The sequence below is a fragment of the Hetaerina americana genome, unplaced genomic scaffold (assembly GCF_022747635.1).
Source record: "Hetaerina americana unplaced genomic scaffold, ioHetAmer1.1.p SCAF_2, whole genome shotgun sequence".
Taxonomy (NCBI): domain Eukaryota; kingdom Metazoa; phylum Arthropoda; class Insecta; order Odonata; family Calopterygidae; genus Hetaerina; species Hetaerina americana.
In genome coordinates this window covers 108,999,968-109,018,868 of record NW_027286763.1, presented here as the reverse complement: position 1 = coordinate 109,018,868, position 18,901 = coordinate 108,999,968, and the positions used below count along the sequence as shown (strand labels likewise).

Genomic DNA, 18,901 nt, shown 5'->3' with positions numbered 1-18,901 from the left:
TTGTACACCAATCCTTGGGCAAAGAAAATTATTAATATTATTTGGCTGTGATCCTTTGTTGTGGATCATAATAATTATCATTGAGCTGTAGTTGATAATTAGGTCATTTTATTTGCTCCAGTTCAGCATATCTTGTCATCAGGGAAGTTTGCCTTGGTTATATGGTTGGTTTTCATGTCACAAGTTACCATTCATAAGGAATCATCACCATACAGCACTGGTTTACCACTGTACCGATTAATTGGTGAGCAAAACGGAAAGAAGAGGTCCTAGTTTTGACTCCTGGGAAACTCCTCCAGCTAACTAAACTTGATTGTTAAATTGATGTATTAATAGTTTCTGAAAGGGTTTGCTGTTCAACCATTCTTATGAGCAAAATATTAATGAAACCTGCATAGTTGATATCAACAAATTTAGTCACTGTAATTGTTTTATTAACTAAACTATATTCTGTAAGATTTCATGGCCTCAAATAGTTAACAAGAGTTCTACTAATATATTTCATAGCTCATTTGTCCGAAATAATACTTACCTATCATTGGTAACATTGATAATTTTTTGTTATCCTGGATATATTGTGTTTAGTGACAATATATGATATCATGCTTTATGTTTTGTGTAAGTTTTTGCCATAGACTGAAAATAATAACAGGTGGCATATCCATATTAATAATTTGTTATTGTAAGTAGGTTTGGTAAGGCATTTAATGTATTTTAAACTAATTTTAAGAGAAAAATGTCTTGTTAGTGTAGAATTTAAGGCAAAAATGTAATCCTAAGTATTTATGGATGCACAAAACTTCATACATGGATAAAAAAAGGACTCAATGACCTCTTAAGGTACTTTTCCTGTGAAAATTTACTTTTATTTTTATTTTGAAGTGTTCACTATAGTCATACCTGACAGATTTGAGAATTGTTGAAATATATTATGAGAGCGAGGTGGGAAATGCTCACCAATTTTATTTTCTCCTTTTTTAGACTTTCTATTTTGCTGTTTTAACCCTGTTGTTAACTTGTTGTCACAGAACTCACATTTTAGTAAATGCGGACATCTTTTGTCGTTTATTGAAGCAACGGAACCTTTTGACTCTGCATACTCATGTTAATTTACTGAATGCACGTAATTTTATCCTTTTTCCAACAGGTAAGGAAAATTTTTTGATGCCAGCTCCTAAAGAAAGGCCTGTGCGAGTGAGGAAAGGGAAAAATAGAGATTTGTACGAAGAAATGAATGTGCCTCGAAGTAGTAGAGCTACTCGATCGTCTAGAATGACTGTTATTCAGGATGAGATTGGGTGTGTGACTGTTAAATCAACAAGAAGCAGGGCAACCAGGTCAACATTGCAGGCGACATCTACTGAGTTAAGTCAAAATGAAGTAACTCTGAATGTTGATTCTGATTCGTCGTTCAGTACCGAGTCAAAGAAGAGTCGCCGTGGCACCAAGAAAGTGAAAGAATCAGCTCCAAGGGCATCCAGGAGGGGAACCCGTGTCAGCAAGCGGGTGAGTGCCACGGCAAGCACTCGAGCGAGTACTCGTGGTAGCACCCGTACCAGCACCCGTGCGACTGCTCTTGCCAATGCCCGTGGTAGTTCTCGCGCTGAAATCGGAACCTCATTCCGGTGCGATTCATCGGTTCTTGTGGGGAAAGAATCTGCCCTACCGCAAGAACACACCCAAGAGAACAAAAGAAAAACAAGGGCAACTGCTATAAAAGAATCCACTCATATAGGTTCGGAAGAATCTGTAGATCACTCAAAGTCTCCAGTCCCAACTGACTCCCTTTTATCTAAGAAAAAACAGAAACAGAATTTATTATTCAGCCCGTATGGCAAAAGCACAGCGAAGGAACGTGTGGAGGCTTTCGAGAAGCTGTCCTCACATCATACTGAAGCTACGGAAACCAAAAGCAAGGGTAAAGAAACTGTTCAAAAAGGTGCATTGCCTGGTGAAGGTCATCATAATGGTGTGGTTACCAGCAAAGTTGTTAGAACTAGTGTTGTTTTGTCAGAAGATAAACTACTCCCGAGAGCAAATTCTCCATTGGTGAAAGGTAAAATTAAAGTTAGTTATAAAAAAGTTAGTTCAGTGATGATAAAGGAAGAAGATGATGAAGATGTGAGTACAATGGAGGTAGATGAAATGGACGTAATGGTGGAGGAGCTGTTAAAAACATCCAACACTGCTGCAGAATCGTTTAGTGGCAAAAAACCCGAAGAAGACGAGAACAACCTCATTTTATATGTAAGTGCAGCTGAAGAAAAACAAGATAAGGATGATGAAGTAGATGATGAATGGTTGACAGATGATGAGGACAAGACGCCAGGAACCAAGTCTGAATGCATTTCAGCTTCTGTGAGTATATGTGGCAGTTTCAACTGCTTCATAATTTATAGTATCAATAAATATCTAATTTGGTAGCATATGAAAGCATTCCTTTAATGTACATTGCAATGTAATACCTAGAGAGACAATGAGGTGAGTTGATTTGAGAGGGATACAGGACATGCCTGAGGGAATTAGGAAGTGATCTGCCACCTTTTTCACCTCAATTCTATAAAGTTATGGTCACCGTTTTCACACACCTGTTTAAAATTTGCCAATGTGAAACATTTCATGGGATAAACATCCTCTGGGAAGCTGGGTCCACTGCTAACATTGAGAGACGATAAAATAAGTGGAGGAGGAAGCAATAAATAAGTACGGGTTGTAATGTTGTTAGTAAAAGTAATCTTCCTAAATATACCTCAAGGATAATCAATTCTTCCTGATAAGAATCCTGAAATCACCTCTAACATGTCATGGAGTTGAAAGCTTTTCTGCACATTATTTGCTAATATCTTTTCATTCTTCAGCAATTCAAGTCTCATCGCTGTCCTAATTGCCTAGTCTCTTCTTTTTACTTTCCACCTTACTCAACGTTTTCCTTTCCGTCTCTGCCTTCATTTATTTATTTCACTTTAGTCCGAAAACGGCAATTTTTGGCCTTTGACATTAGACTATTAACAGTGATAACAGTGGACATGATTGCAAGCAACCAAGCCCTAGGTGGAGGAAAACCCACCCAGGTGGAAATCAAACCCACGACCCTTGAATTGGCACACGAGGATGTTATCCCGCCGTCACCACGGCCAGCAAATCCAATTATTATCCAACCACCCCTCAGTATCTCTTCGATTCACTGCTTCAGCCTCTTCAAATTCAATTGACTACTTTGCTTCTTCTCTCATTATACCATGTGTCTTTTCCTCTCAATTGAGATAAATTTCAAAAATTCTTCCCCATATCTACACTTCCAAGGCCTCCAATGTTCACTTTGTCAAAGACCAGGTTTCAAGACCCGCATAGCAGTCGAGCCCATTATGCCAATATTATTCCAAACTGTTGAATGCATCTTTTTTGGTAATGTTGATTGAGTGGTGTCAGACCTTTCCACTGTTATGGAAAGAACCAACCGTAATCCTAAAGACCCTTTGGTTTGAGGGTGTTATCAATGTTATTCTCATCCATCATGTTACCATGGAGAATTAAGAGGTTTTTTAGCATGAGGGTAAAAAGAAATTTAACATTTCCACCATGTTCTTTTTGGTGGAAATGTTGTTTCTTTTTACTCTCATAATGAAGGAATCCCACAAAGTTAAACCTGAAACTGTTATGTTTATCAAGGTTTTTTTAGCATCAAACCATTACCTATGGTATTTCATTTTGTAATAAAGTTATTAATCATCAAAATGGGTGACCACATTAATGTTATTGTTGTTAAAATTAAATAAATTTGCCACAGGAGTGTTTGTTTTTAAGCGTGCTTCCTGCGTTGGATTACTTGTGGTAAATAAATCTGTACTTCTATCTAGGGATTCAGGTTCGCTGGAAAAAACTCAGCATAGTTCCTAACATTGTTTTCATAGCTTCTCTGCTTGTAAATATGGATTCACCCATATATATTGCTATGCACTAAAGAAAGGGGAAGGCCTATTTTTATTACCCTGTTGTTATTGGGAGGATGCATGAAATACCCTGACGTTTCTCTTTAAACAGGGAATTGATGATTGTGCTGATTTTTCAATAGAAATGTTTTACTCAGAATACGGAGTTCAATAGTCAACAGTTTGAATCGCATTTTTTTAGGATCAGAATGTTGGGAGAGTTGAGATAAATGTGATGAAATACTGTTGGGTGGGTGGAGGTTGGCTATGCGAGGCATAAGTTGTGGGTTGTCACGTGTATTGACTTGTTGTTTTCAAAATCTGAATTGTATTTGTTTGATATTTTACGTTTTCCTAATAAGAGGTTCTAACCTGATGTATATTTATTATATTTTAAATTGCATGAAAAATAGTAAATTTTAAAGAATTTGTTTCCATCATGTGTTAGCCTATATGTAGCCACTATAGGGAATGTTTCTTCTCATCCACCAACTCTCTTTTCCTCTCGTTTACCCATGTTAATATGATGTTGCAGGGAGATTCTGCCATGATGATTGCTTATTGTTTATTACCAAAGGAATAGCTTAAGGGGATCGAGATGGTGCGGGGGCTAACGTACTGGCTTCCCACCCTGAGGGCGCGGGTTCAAATCCCGGCGGTGTTGAATATTTTTCAGAGGTATCTCGATCCCTACTTGAGGTGCTTTGTGGAGGGCACTTTGAGTGAGTACGCCGTCCGTCGGATGGGACGTTAAGCCGCGGACCCCTTGGCGCCTTTCGTAAAGAGTAGGCTAATGCCGACGCCGGGTTTCTCTCCCTCTCTTCATCCTTTCCTGTCCTTCCCCTATGGCGCAAATGACCTTAGCTGTCGGTCGCCTCCCCTCAAAACTACTACTACTAGGAATAGCTTCCAAGAATGATTTTACTAAACCACTTCTATATTATGCCACAGTGTTCATAACTCTGGTTCAGTAAGGAAAGTCATATATGTTATTTGATGGTGTACCTTCCAATTCATTTGGTTGAGGGTTGTCATGCTTCTGATGTCCTCATTTTTGTTATGTTTAGAGATAGTTTGTGTTTGAAATTTAAATATTATTTCTCCCTACATTTTGATATGCGTATGCTACCAAATACTCCACATTTTATTCCTAATGATGCTTATTTTTAAAAATTGGTTGTAATATTTCAAATGTGTGCTATGGTGTAATATTTTTTAAATCGTAGAATTGTTAATTGTTTGCCACTTTCCATTTCACTTCTGCGCAAAATAAATGTCTGATTACTCATTGTTTACCCTGGATAATAGATTTTGAGACAAGTACGCTGTATGTTAAATTCATTTAGATGTCAGAAAAGGAACATATGTAAATGGATACGTAACAGTTTTATATTTCATACTAAAGCCCTAATATGTTGACAATAATGACAAATTCATGGCTGATTTCAGACCTGCATACCTAAAGAAAAGACCTCAGAACTATCAAAATGTGCTCCCGAAGTTCCAGGCTCCTACAAAGCTTTGCGTAGCAGAAAAGTTAATGCATCATCAAAGGTCTCTCTTACTCTGGTAAGTTTTACTAATACTATGTCACAGCACTCGTACTAATAAATGTTTTTGTGTGTATGCTATGCCATACCTGTTTGAAGTACAAGCATTCATACAAGTTGGCTATAGAATATCAGATCCATTTTCTGTATTTAAGCGCCATGAGGAACTCTTGGGTTATTTATGATAAGTAAGGTTAAATGCCACCATAAACTGAGCTTTGATGGTTGTGAAGTTCACATAGCATTGTTATGCAAGCCAGTTGAATTACTTGATCTTTGGTCGTAAGGAATTAGTTAAACGACTGATGGCAAATCCCCTGGACCTGACAGGATTCAAGCTTGAGTGCTGTCAGAGTTGGAATCAAAAATTTTGCTGCTTATAGAAAACATGTACGGCAAGCTTTTGACAGGAGGTAAGGCAGTGAAAGACCAGAAAATCACCCATGTCACACCATTTATAAAAGCTAAAATGAAAAGGACAGCATAAATTGCATATAATTTATAACCCTTTCATGAAAAATCCTCTTGTATATTCTTGTGAGGAATGTCAGGCATTTCCTAAAAAATTGTTTCTTCATACACATCAAAAAAGTGGATGTTGTGATACATGGGGCTCTTTACTCAAGACATCCTCAAATTAGGGGAATTGGGAAATGAAGTATATGCTACTCTTGTAAGCCCGTTTCACGTGATGAGTTTTCCGTTGACTAGATTAGTAGACCTTTCAAAATAAAATAAGGGTTTTGCACAAAACACACTGTTGAGATTGCTTGTAGGAGGGAATATCTGATGAGTCTATGAATTTCTGTGTAGGCATTTAAAGTACTGCATCAACCAGGGTGGTCTCTCTGTTGAGAAAATTCAGGTGTAAGGCTCATGAATATCATTTCCAAATTCCCAATGACGGAGACCCTGAAGGCAGAGATGCATGTTTAGAGTGGCCTTCACACCCATTCGTAAGAATTCTGGCAAAAAATCAAATGAATATACATATACATAATATACATAAGTGGCTGTAGTGATATCACTGTTGTACCTGTATTGTGGGATGGCAAAAGCACAGTTAAGCTCAGTGTACAGTTTTTTTACCAGTTCTTGCTGTCTAGCTTTTAACTAAGTGAAACTAGGGAAAAGAGAATCCAGTGTGCCCAGTCAGACCAAAATAATAGCATAAATATGAATTTATTTTAACTTTCATTTGAGTTGCAGGAATTTATTTATGCTTTTTATGTTGCAAAATAGTCTCATGTAATTATATATTAAAATTAAACTGTTGAGAATTTTCAAATTTGTTTTAAGCAAGTATCATGTTTAAGTTGCTATCAGCTTGCAGAATTTCTAAATTAAGTACTAGATTTTCTGGCCAATAAAATCCAAATGTTTTTCTCCAAATGAACTCTAAATTCAGCGTGCATCTTATTTGGTGAAGGCATGCATATGTAACTTCACCCTATTTTACTTGTCAATTCACTGGAAAAAATTTACTCCATAGTATTTTTTCACGTTAGTCATAGAAAATGATTGCCCATTTTTCAATTTAGATTAAATAAGTGTTTTGAGTCAGTAGCAAGCATTATTTTAGTATTTACTTGAAACTACTCTAAAAAAACCCAAATAAATCGCCTGGGATGTTGCCACTTCGTAAATCATCGTATCGCTCCCGATAAAATCAAAGTAAATAAACTTTACGAGCACATTCATGTGCTCCTCAATGTCCAAAGCTTAAGGAACATCTTAAGAACTGGCTAACAAATCACAGGAAGAGTGGGAATACTGTTTCTAAAAAAATTATTTCAATTGCATTGAGAAAATGTGCAATGGGTATGTCTATTGCTGATTTTTCTGGGATGTCATAGTGCAAGAGAGTTATGAAGAGAAATGTTCTGTGCATATGTGTCAGATCTACAATACCTCAAAAACCACCACTTGAAAGCAAAAGAAATGTTATTAGGCAACAACTCATTGCGTCATACCAATCAAAAGAATGAAGCGGCCGTCAATTTCTAGTGTTTATGATTGAAAGTGTCCTGATATAAAGTTAAAACTGAGATCATTATGTCTTTTATAAAATGTAAAATTGGCTATGTGCTAGATGGACCTGAAGAAAGTGATGAAAGGATCAAGGAGCTTTGTTATTTCACGTTAGTTAGGCCCCACCTTGAATATGCTGAGAGTGCATGGGATCCTCATGAAGTAGGCTTCATTTTGGAACTACTAGATCGAGTGCAGCGTAGAACAGCCAGGATTTTGAAAAGTTGTTATGAACAAGATAGCAGTGTCACGACACAATAAGAAGAATTAGGATGGGAGCGACTAGTTGACCGTAGGCTTAAATGCAGGTTAAATTCAATGCATAAATTTGAGACAGGGTACTTATCTGAGGGCAATTAAGGCATATTACAAGTCCCAACTTACCTACTATGGTAGATCAGATCATCAACGTTAAATCGGGGAGATTTATTTTAGAAAGGATGGATTTAAAATGATGTATTTTCCTCGTGCCGTTAGACCCCATGATAGACGTGACAACAATTGAATGGAAGATGATTGTAATTGGTAGTGTATATATTTGTTAATATCCTGCATGCTATTCTTTTTATTTAACAGACCCATCTTTTTAACATTTCTAAAGCATTATTTGAATGTACGTATCCTGTTATTGAGTATTGTTGCATGCAAGTACTTAATGATCTGTTGCTTCCCAAGTGTATCAACTTAATGAAGTTATATGGAACCCCTGACCCGGTTGTTGATGTAAGTACTTTCTTTTGTGTGATTAAAATTTTTCAGGTGCATGGTCAAACTAATATATGTGTGGAGGTAACATGACTGGGATTGTGCATGCATGGTTGGTGAATTAACAACGCCCACAACACACCCTTGCGGTGTAGCTTGCGGGGTGTTGCATAGATGTGGATGACATGGTTTAAGAGGAAAGTGACCACCCCAGTAAAAGTAACTGTGAATGTAATTTAGCAGCAGTTTTGACGAATTTCTGGGATTCTACGATGAATAAATGTTGTTATAAATGTATCTCCTAAAATATTGATGTAACAATTCCATTTCATTTTCATTAGGTGTGAACATTAAAATATTTTGATTCTTATCTGTATATGATCCAAATATTTTTGATTGATTCTAATCTGAAAAAATCACAGAGCATCACATTATGTGCTGGTGCATCCTTTGAGACAGGAATTGTTATAAAAAGTTAATTTAAAAGTGTGCTAATTGAGATTGAAGGAGACAGCATTATTTTCAAGAATTCGTATATCTCTTGCCGGATGACTTTCAATGGGAATCTAATAAATGTTACAGTAACTTAAACAGATCTTCAGTCTTATTTCCTTGCCCACTGTCTAAGGGTGGAGAAAAAAATGGTAGATAAGCATTGTCTGTGATAATTTCCCAAACAATATTTTATATATTTGGGTTCACCTCTTCAAATCTTTTTGCTTATTTCTGACACTCAGAATATTTAGGTGTAAGACAGACAGAATGTGATTCTTTTGAGGGGTTGTAGACACCAGTAGTCAATTATTAGATGTGGATGGGTTTTCATTTGCTGAGTCATTATCCCAGTATAAATATGACCCTTGCTAGGTACAAATTTTCCAATGCCCCTCTATTCAAGCCATACACTTTGCATAATCACTTTTTCCAATGGGTTATAAGGAAATAGTATGTTAAGGATGCATACTGGCCCTTTGAATTCAAGGCCAACACATCCACACTTATCTTATTCACCATCTAGCTAAGATTTGACCTTATTTGCCTTTGGAAAAATGTTCTACATGTTATATATAATGCATCAGTCACGTCATCTGGTGTCGCCCAGCGGTCTTTATAGCTACGCTGGCTTTTTTTGTGCTTCTAAGATGGGTATTGTGAACAATAAGCAGATTTAAACGGCCTTTAAAACATGTACGATGTGTCTATCCTTGGAATCATTTATAGTTCTAATCTAGATTCTATTAATTTGTTTCAGAGTTCTAAAGCAAAGGAAGCGGGTGCTAATCCAAAGAATGCTGCCAACATATTGCTGCAACAGAAGAAGGTTGTAGAGTCTGAAAGTAAAGAAGCTGAACTCCGGAGACAGCAGGAAAAGGAGATGGAGGCTATTAAAAGAAAGGAGGAGTTGTTAAGGAAGCGAACTGAAGTCTCAAAAAAGTAATCTTCTAGTAAATAGTCTATATTTTCTTTTCTGTACTGTCTTAAAGCAATGAATGGTTGGCTATTTAATTGTACCCATCCACTTTCAAAACAAAAATTGCCTAAAACCAACACACAGTTGCCTGGAAAGTACTAGTTTACATGAGAAGATGGTGATTGAATTGAGTTAGTGCTTTGGGTTAGTACCATGGAGTCCTTCCTTTTTCCTGTTCCATATCGTGTTCTCCCTCAACCTGTAGTGCTTCCTCCGCCCACTTCCACCGTTGTGCCCTCATCTCTTCCCCTTTTTTAATTTTGCAGGGTGCGGCGCTTAAATCCGGACAATTTTCAATTTAAATTTCTCACCATATCATAGTTCCACTGGAGGTCGCGATTGGCGTTCTTGAAAGCTATAGGCATCTAGTAAACAGTCATAACCTCAAAATGGCCGAAATACAAGGGCGGAGTACAATCGATATACATTCATTTCTAATTTAGTATTATTATAGCCCAACTACACTCACCCCTTTTCTCTATAATTTTGTACATGACTAATATATTCAACCTTAGCAATACTCCATCAGGTCACCTAGCTCATAAATATGCATTCACCGACAGACAAGCAACTACGATATATATGTAGCTCTACCACCCCATGGTACTATCTCCTTTCCAAAGTTAATCAAATTCTTAAATTACTTCTTCGTTCCTGTAAGCTTTGCCACATTAATTCCTTGAAGAAACTCTGCATCTTCTTCCCCTTAATCCAGTCCCAAAACATGCCCTCCCCTCCCTCCAATAAGAGTTATTCCATAGGTGGTACCAAATATCGATTATCACCACCCTCCCACTCACCGACTCTCCAGTCAAACTGAAAACCCCCTGAGCAAGCCTGCGTATGCTCTTTTGAAGCTTATTGGCACCCAATACGCAAATGTTGCACACTCGGTCGATTTCTGGAGAACTTTTCTTTCTTTCTTCTTCCCTCCCCCTCTCTGCAATGTGCTGACCATACCCTCTCCCCCCCCCTATCCCTTCCCCCCTCCCTGCATCTTCAGTCTCCTCTTTTCTTCCGCAGAAGAAGGCATTTGTGCCATCAAATGTTTCAATTGATCTTTGTGTGACACTTTTGTCTTGTGGCTTCAAATCGATTTCCTTCTAATGGCACTCTTAACCATTCGAGTTCAAAAACACTATATAAGTGACATCGCTATATTATTTACTCGCTCTAACTGTACATTCCAATTCCCTTCCCTTGTGCCATTTGCTTCATGTGGAAATTTTCACGCAGTGGGATGCCTGACTCTTCCAGTTTACTCCTTTCTGCTGAATTACTTACTGGTGCACATTTTCCATCTTCATTGATATCCGCAAAATACAAAGTCATCCCGCTCTTATTCTTGATTCTTTTCCTTAATAAGAGTTGCATAAGAGTCAGATAGGCCATAGCCTTTGGGAAATCTATAACGTGTGCGTCATCTATACAAAAATGTTCAGATGATCGAAACATGGACATATTTTTCACCCACACATCCGATAAAGACGTATTTTTATACACACTATGTATAATTTTTATGCGCATGTCTATATGTAAATACACATGTGCAGCATCTATACATGTCAAGATAACTATGAAGCCCTGGACGCACGGTATCTATACAAATTCATGATATAAACCAAGTTCTGGGTGCGTGTTATCAATTGGAAGATATCTCTTTAGCAATCTGTAATTTTGAGGTGATCTGGATCTGCGCTAAATCATGGAATTCTCTCTCTGATGTCAGTGAAATTGAATGCATGATATTGCATTTAACCAATGAATGGAATATATAATTACAGGAAAAGGGAAGAAAAGATGTCGAAAGTGAAAAGGACTAGGGAGGAAAAGGAGAAGGAAACAGAAGCCAAGAAAGTTAAGAAGGCAAAGCAGCCAGCGAAAAAGAAAACTAAAGAAGTGAGACCAGTGGTGGAGGAAAAGAAAACGCCAGTCAAGCAGGTAAGGTAGACATTTTTAAAGTGTTGTTATGAAGCATTTATGTGGTGAAAGTTTTAAAATCTGATAAATACTGTAAACTCTCAATTACTTGTGTCAATGAATGCATGATGAAGCACGGAGAGTTGAAAAATACTGATAACGGAAATATGCATAAAATATTGTAGTGACACACACTATGGAGATTCTCCTTTTTCATTCCATGTGCTCAATTAGTGGTTTTTAGAGATGAAAAGAATAATTTTTTTCATTTTTCAGCCACTTTTACAGGGGTGGAATTATAGTTTTACAAGAAAACACAACTCTTATTAAGGGAATGGCAGAATGTATTTAAAGCTAAACCAAGCAAATTGGCAAGGACAAATATTGAAAAAGGATTACTGATCCTGACTCATGTTCGTCGTATGATACTGATTCAAATAATGCAGTGTAGATAGTTTATGACTTGTTTGTTGCGCAGTAAAACTATGTATATAAATGCTCTTGCCTTAAAGGAGAATATGCAATTCTCAGGGTTAATGAATGGGATAGAAAGGATAATGGGAAAGTATGGCTGCACAAAAACGTTTAACTCAAACCATGATACACTAAATTGATAACTTTTGATTTTATGTTCAAATTCCTAAACTTCACTTTTTTAGGAAGCCAATGTATTTCAAATGTGTGTATTTTTTTGTATCAAATACTCAAAACATTTAATTTTCTTTATGGGTGTATATTTATTTAAAATTCTGAGGTGCTGGGAAGAGAGAGAATGGCACGGGTAAGCCACACATGGATAATTAAGAGTTCACCGTAGCTGTGTGCATAAATTCTTTGTCAATAGTTTCTGTCTCATGTGCTGTCGCAGCAAGGAAGACACTTCTCAAAGAAGCACACTTGCTTAGTTGAAAAAAATCAGTACATTCTTCCCAGCATGAACCGAAAATGCTAATACCATGTGAAATGCTAAGTATATCCTCGCATCGTAATCATGTTCTCTTTACATTCACATGCACTTTGAAGTTTGTGTTCTGGTATTAATTGTTTCAAAGGTTATCATTTTTTTTGTGTGTGTATATTTTGGTTTCTTTTAGTGTAACTGTAACAATTATATTGGAATACATGATTGATATGTGACTCAATTAGGTACATGATTAGAGTGAAATCAGTCGCAGGTCTCAACTGACATTTCAAAGTTCTGTAACTTGATCTTGCATACAACAATGATGATTCTTCGCTTGTGGTAAATGATAGGGGATGTCAGATATGCGGAGAGGTCTTATGATTGACTCATTAGGCAATTTGAAGTCACTCCCTTGCATGAAGGAGACAAATCACACGTTTATGCAGGACACCACCTGTATATTTAAAGTGTACGACCACACTGGTCCAAGACTGGTTGGCGCTTTTGGACATTAGAGCATGTGTTCATTCATTAATCTAAAGAGATCACCTGGAATATTTCTCTAAGCAAGTCATAACTGTTAAACCACTAGCAAGACTTTTTATCATAAAGAATTTCATGATACGAATAGGCTGATGAGAGTGAAATTCTTGTATAGCTGCTGCCTTTTGCTGGTCGGTAAGGAAATAGATGTCATTCCCCTAGAGTAATTGGGTAATGCCCACCTTTTAGGTTAAATCTGGTTTATTTGCAATTGACCCTTTCAGCAGTGGATTAATTTTTTCGAAGATGAGAGAGATTTTTTCCCCGGACGGATTTTTAAATTGTATTGGTTGAGAAACCGTTTAGACTGTGGAATTCCTCCAGAAGAGAGTGTTCAAGGTAGCAGAGCAACGCCCGGAACTTTTCCGGGCATACCACTTGGGAGGTTAAAAGCATTGTGGCTGACCTCTGGTGAATTTTTTGAGAAATACATTAAGTAAAATCCCACATCAAATGAGACTCCCGGTGCCATTGCTTCCAAGCCGAGAGCTTGCTAAACTTTGACATGTTGAAAGGAATTTTTGACGCGATGCCTGTAATCTGCAAGGGGAGAATTTGTGGATAATATTTGGTGATTTCTTGGAGTAGCCAAAAATCTTCTTGAAAAAGTGCATCATAGTTTTCAGTTGCTGATTTCTTGAATTAATATTGTATTAACCTTAATCTAGTGTTTTGCATCTGGAGTAGAATTCATGACTTAATTGTTGGTAAGCGAATGAAACTCACCCCTGAAAACCATAAAATATGCCTGTACCAAATGCACTGGTGTTTGTATGTGATGAGAATCTTCATTGTAGATTGTGGAAGAAAAGCAGCTCAACTCCACTTACTCTATGCCCGAGGAAGAATCAAATGGATATGACATGACGCCCCATTGGGCAGAAGTCTCCCCCAAGCAGCCTGACAATCCAAATGACTATGGCGTTGTGGACAAATCAGATTGCTCAAGTGAGGAGGAATGTGATCCGCGCAAGAAGATACCACTTTGGACCAAGGGTAAGAATTATTCATTGATTGTGATATGCTTTAATGTTTTTAACATTGCAGATAGTATACCTAGGTACCAGGATATCCCCGTCATAATACTATGGCCTCATTACATAGCCACGTAGTTTGAGACTGTATGGTGAAATCTTCAATTAAATGGAAAATTTAATACCGTGTTGATCTTTTGGTTTGCGTATTGATGAAAATATGAAATTGAATATTGCCTAAAACCCCTTGCTGGCCTTCATCGCCTCCGCTGTTTATTAATCTATAACTATGACTCCAGTAATCCCAGCTTTCCTTCCATCTCATCTTGCATTGGCCTAAAACATCGATATTTCCTCTCCTTTAATGTTTTCTAATTTTCCTGTCCTCAACATTGTCCTAAGATTCCAAGTTCCTATTCTAACTGCTTTGCTCTTCTTGTGTTCTGCTGCCTTTGGTCTTTATTTGCAAGGGTTTTTTGAGATGACGACCACAGAAGCCTTACCTCTCTCGCTGCTGGGTACAACACACAGCCGATTGGGGGTGGTAGTAGTAGTAGTATTTAGGGTAGGCAACCGACAGCTGAGGTCATTTGCGCCATCAGGGATGGACAGGGAAGGATGAAGGGTGGAGAGAAACCCAGCATCAGCATTAGCCTACTCTTATCGAAAGGCACCCAAGGGGTATGTAGTTTAACGTCCCATCCGACGGATGTCGTACTCACTCAAAGTGCTCTCCACAAAGCACCGCAAGTAGGTCTCGAGAATGCACTGAAAAATATTCAACACCACCGGGATTTGAACCCGGGCCCTCTGGGTGGGAAGCCAGTAATATAGCCACCGCACCATCTCGATCCCCAGCCGATTGGGCCAAGTTCCGTAGTTGCCAGGACTCATATTCTCTGTAGTGTCCGGCACTTAAATCTTGGGAATGATAATTGAGGTGGTTTCCATTTAATGTGACACCATCACTCACTGGGGTCAGATGCCTTCGTAGCCGCCTCACCAAGGAACAGAAGCTCCGTGGACTACCTTTTTTCTGGAACCTAACCTTCAACCTACATGGGTGACCCTAGCAGGAGCAATAATCATTACTCCCACCAGCACAGCCCTTGGGGTCATCGGAACTTACAAGCCAAACCACCACATCAAAGTTGTAGTCAATGGGAGGCTCTATATTACCACGTAAATAAAAAGCTACTGACAAGCCTTTATTGAACATAACAGTTTCAGGTATAACTTTGTGGTATTCATTCAGTATGAGGGTAAAAAAGAAACTTCACACTTCCACAATAAAAGATATAATATTAATATATTTATAAATATAAAATATATATGTATAAATATTATATATGTATATATATACATGAATATAATATAATGTAAATATATAACAAATAAATGGGTTTTCTGCTGGTAATTCTAAGAATGGTGGAGTGTTACATTGTGTTCTTCATTTAATGGTCATGTAATTAATATAAACTTTCACAAATTTGAGCCAGTAACTTTCCAATACATACCCTCTCCCTCCTCTTAGACGACTAATAGGTTGCTGCACCTAACCTCAAATTACCCCCTCTCCCTTACTCCCCCTACCTTACCCCTCTCCTCTCCTTTACTCCCCCTACATTACTCCCCTCTTGGAGCCAGACTATATAAGTTGAAGAAATGCTGATGTATGTTTCGGTGTATATTGGGGCAGGGTCGCTACGAACCCGCCTCAAGCATGCACCGCGACAGGAATTTGCAACTGCTAGACGTTCTACTTCCGAAGGCAGCGCAGGTTTTCTTCAGAAAAGCAGTGGAGTCGGACTTTGCTGCTATCCGAAGAATCTCCGAAGTACAGGTCTGGCCGTGGGATCGTCACAAACGACCCATCGCTAGCCTGGACACCCCTGCATCACTTCCGCCAGGGAAGAAGCCAAGGAAGTGCTAAGAAGACTTCCCTGAAGTAATAAAGCCGCAAAGAGACAACGCAGAAGAACACAAAACGTCTTCATAGTCCCAAGGACTGGTAAGACGAATGGGACGCCTCCACAAAGAGGTAGTCACATAGGGGCGAGGATGTATGTTACCTGATGATGATGTGCCATATCAAAACCAGGGTCGTGAAATATTAAATCTTTATTGTGGAAGTGTAAAGTTTCTTTTTTACCCTCATAAGCCTGTATTGGTTAAGACATGCTAGAATGGGGAGTAGTTTAAATTAAGCTTTGATTAATAATTTTTTATATATAATTTCAAATTGCTTTTTCGTAGAGGTAAATGGAGTGAAGTTTTTAATTTCATATTGGAAGATTCAAAATCCTATGTACTATTATGTGTGATCCATCATTTCTTTTTATGCTTAAATGTAAAGGAAACCATTTTCAAATTGTATGAAGCAATAATTTACACACTGTGAATATTGGTTATTATAATTCATGCTAGTATGGGATTGTTATCTTACTCATGCCAAATTTTTCATCAATATTTTCTATTTTTTTTGGCAGGAGTTCGTTCGGAGGTTTATTATCAAAGCTTTATTCCCACTAAAAAGATCTCCGAGTTTTGGCAGACCAAGCCAAGAGCGCTTACTATTGAAGCATTGTTTGGCACTAAGGTCTCCAAAAACACACTGAAACGTGGTCTCCACTATAGGACCTCCAGTGCAATTTGGCACACACCACCTATGAAAAAGTGAACTTGGGAATGAAGTGCAGGAATCCATGAACATAATTGGCAAGAAATAAATTTGCCTTCCAAAATGAGTTTTTGGAAATATTTATATCAGATATTGTACTATTTGTCACCTAAGATATTATCTGGTGAAAGAAATTATGTTTTTTAACTAAATGATTAGCTTGATATTTTGTGCTGTGGTTTAATTTCTGTGACTGACTTCTTTCAATCTTGTTTGTGTTTTAACTTGTACATTTGTGCCTTTAATGCTAATAAATAATGTTACTGTATTGTATTTCTTAGTCATCATCAACACTAGGTTTAGATGCCACTAAAGGCATAGGTATGCATTGAAAATGCCAGGTGACCGAGAAGTTATCAGTTAGATTATATTATGGTTTGGCATAGATTTAGGAACAGTGTGTTCGATTCACACAGCTCCCGAGGAGTGGATGCAGACTCTGATGACAATTTAACTGTAGCATTGATTTCAAAAAGATAATGCAGGGGGCTAGGAACTGGAATGTAGAAGCAATACATGGATTGACAAGGAAGGAGTATCAGCAGGCTGTAGAGAGCATCATGGATGAGGGTAAAGAGCTGAGTACTATTGAAGAAAAATGGGATATCAAAAGCCACAAATGAAACTATAGGAATGGTGAATGGGAAAAGGAAACCATAGATCGCAGATGAGATGATTGGAAAGATAGATAATAGAAGGAAATGGAAGAATGTAAATACAGAGTTAGGTAGGCAGTCCTCATAGATGCTACGAATCAGTCCATATAGACTCTTCCTCCCACATTTTCCTAAACCTCGTAATAGTTCTGTAGGAAAGCCATCTTCCCCCACAGTTATGGTGGCTGCTCAAGTGGTTGTGATGGATGAAGAGTCCAGATGGGCAGAATTAGAAAAGCGGTATAAGGCAGGGTTGTCCATTATCACCGGTGCTGTTCAATGTACATGGGTAAGATGAAATAGCACTCAGCCTGACTCACAGATGTCATTCTAAACAGCAAATATTTATAATTCCTACCCGGGTAATTGTGTCATTATTTCATAAGAGAAGTTACAATTTGTTCTTGCAAGTAGTTTGTTTACATGTAATGCTGCAGTGGGCAATTTTCATTAAAATATAAAAAAAGTGGAATTTGTGTTTGCATATAATTCTTTGTTTTCGATTGATTAGCTCCCGAGGAAATTCATCTGAAGTTGACAAAAGTGTATGGGGACTCTGCTCCTTCCATGTCAACCTTTAAAAAAGGGGCAGCAACCTTTAAAAAATAAATTTAACATGGTCGGACATCCTTTAAGATGACCCGCGTTAAGGACGGTCAAAAACTGCAACTACACCGGAAACCATTGAAAAGGTGCACGGTATTGTGTTGGATGATAGGTGAGTGAGATAGCAAAGGCCATGGGGATATCAGAAGAAAGGGTGCAAAACATCTTGCTCAAAGAATTAGGGATGCAAAATCTCTGTGTAAGGTGGGTACTGCATTTCCTGAATGCCAATCAAAAGCAAATGCGCAAACGATTTTTGTGGCAATGTTTGGACCGATTCAAGTGGGAACCGACCGATTTTGTGTGGCAATTTATCACCATGGATGAGACGTGGGTCAACCAGGGCTCACCAGAAATGAAACAGCAGTGGGTGGAAGCCAGTGCTTCTGCACCAAATAAAGCAAAGTCAATTGCATCTGCCAGAAAGGTCATGGCCAGTGTGTTTTGGGATGCGAAAGGGATCCTGTTAATTGATTGAAACCTTGAAAAAGGCAGAAAAATTAAAGGAGAATATTACTCCAACCTTCTTGACCAGCTAGATTTCTAAATTTGCGAGAAGAGGCCTGGCTTTAAGAAGAAAAATATCTTTCATCAGGACAATGCACCTGCTCACAAAGGTGCGTTGGTGATGGGAAAACTATCGGATTTGGGGTAAGATTTGCTCGGCCATCATCCCCCCTATTCTCCTGACTTAGCACCCTCAGAAGAGATCAGGGGCATTCCTCCACTACTCTGAGTTCTTGATCGACTGCCCTTCCCAGGCTTTGTCCCATCTATATATCATCCCTGCCGCTGATGAATCAGAGGCCGAGATGGCATACGTAGGACATGATGGGATAGTAGGTAGGATGGTCGGCCGGATTCTCAGTAGAGGAGATGTACCGCCAGGTTCATGACTGTTCCTTTATTATGTTGCAATACAGGCTTTTGAC

At 38.2% G+C, this 18,901-nt stretch overlaps 1 protein-coding gene across 1 annotated transcript in view; it reads left to right on the top strand.

Annotated features, from left to right (window-relative positions):
- LOC139687833 (inner centromere protein-like) overlaps positions 1 to 16,960 on the top strand; it is a 21,570-nt gene extending 4,610 nt beyond the window's left edge. The window contains exons 3-8 of the mRNA XM_071585147.1: positions 1,148 to 2,358; positions 5,379 to 5,498; positions 9,468 to 9,649; positions 11,471 to 11,627; positions 13,851 to 14,049; positions 16,517 to 16,960. Coding sequence (XP_071441248.1) covers positions 1,148 to 2,358; positions 5,379 to 5,498; positions 9,468 to 9,649; positions 11,471 to 11,627; positions 13,851 to 14,049; positions 16,517 to 16,707 — 2,060 coding nt within the window. The 3' untranslated portion in view covers positions 16,708 to 16,960. The remainder of the gene's footprint in view (positions 1 to 1,147; positions 2,359 to 5,378; positions 5,499 to 9,467; positions 9,650 to 11,470; positions 11,628 to 13,850; positions 14,050 to 16,516) is intronic.
- Positions 16,961 to 18,901: the final 1,941 nt, after the last annotated feature.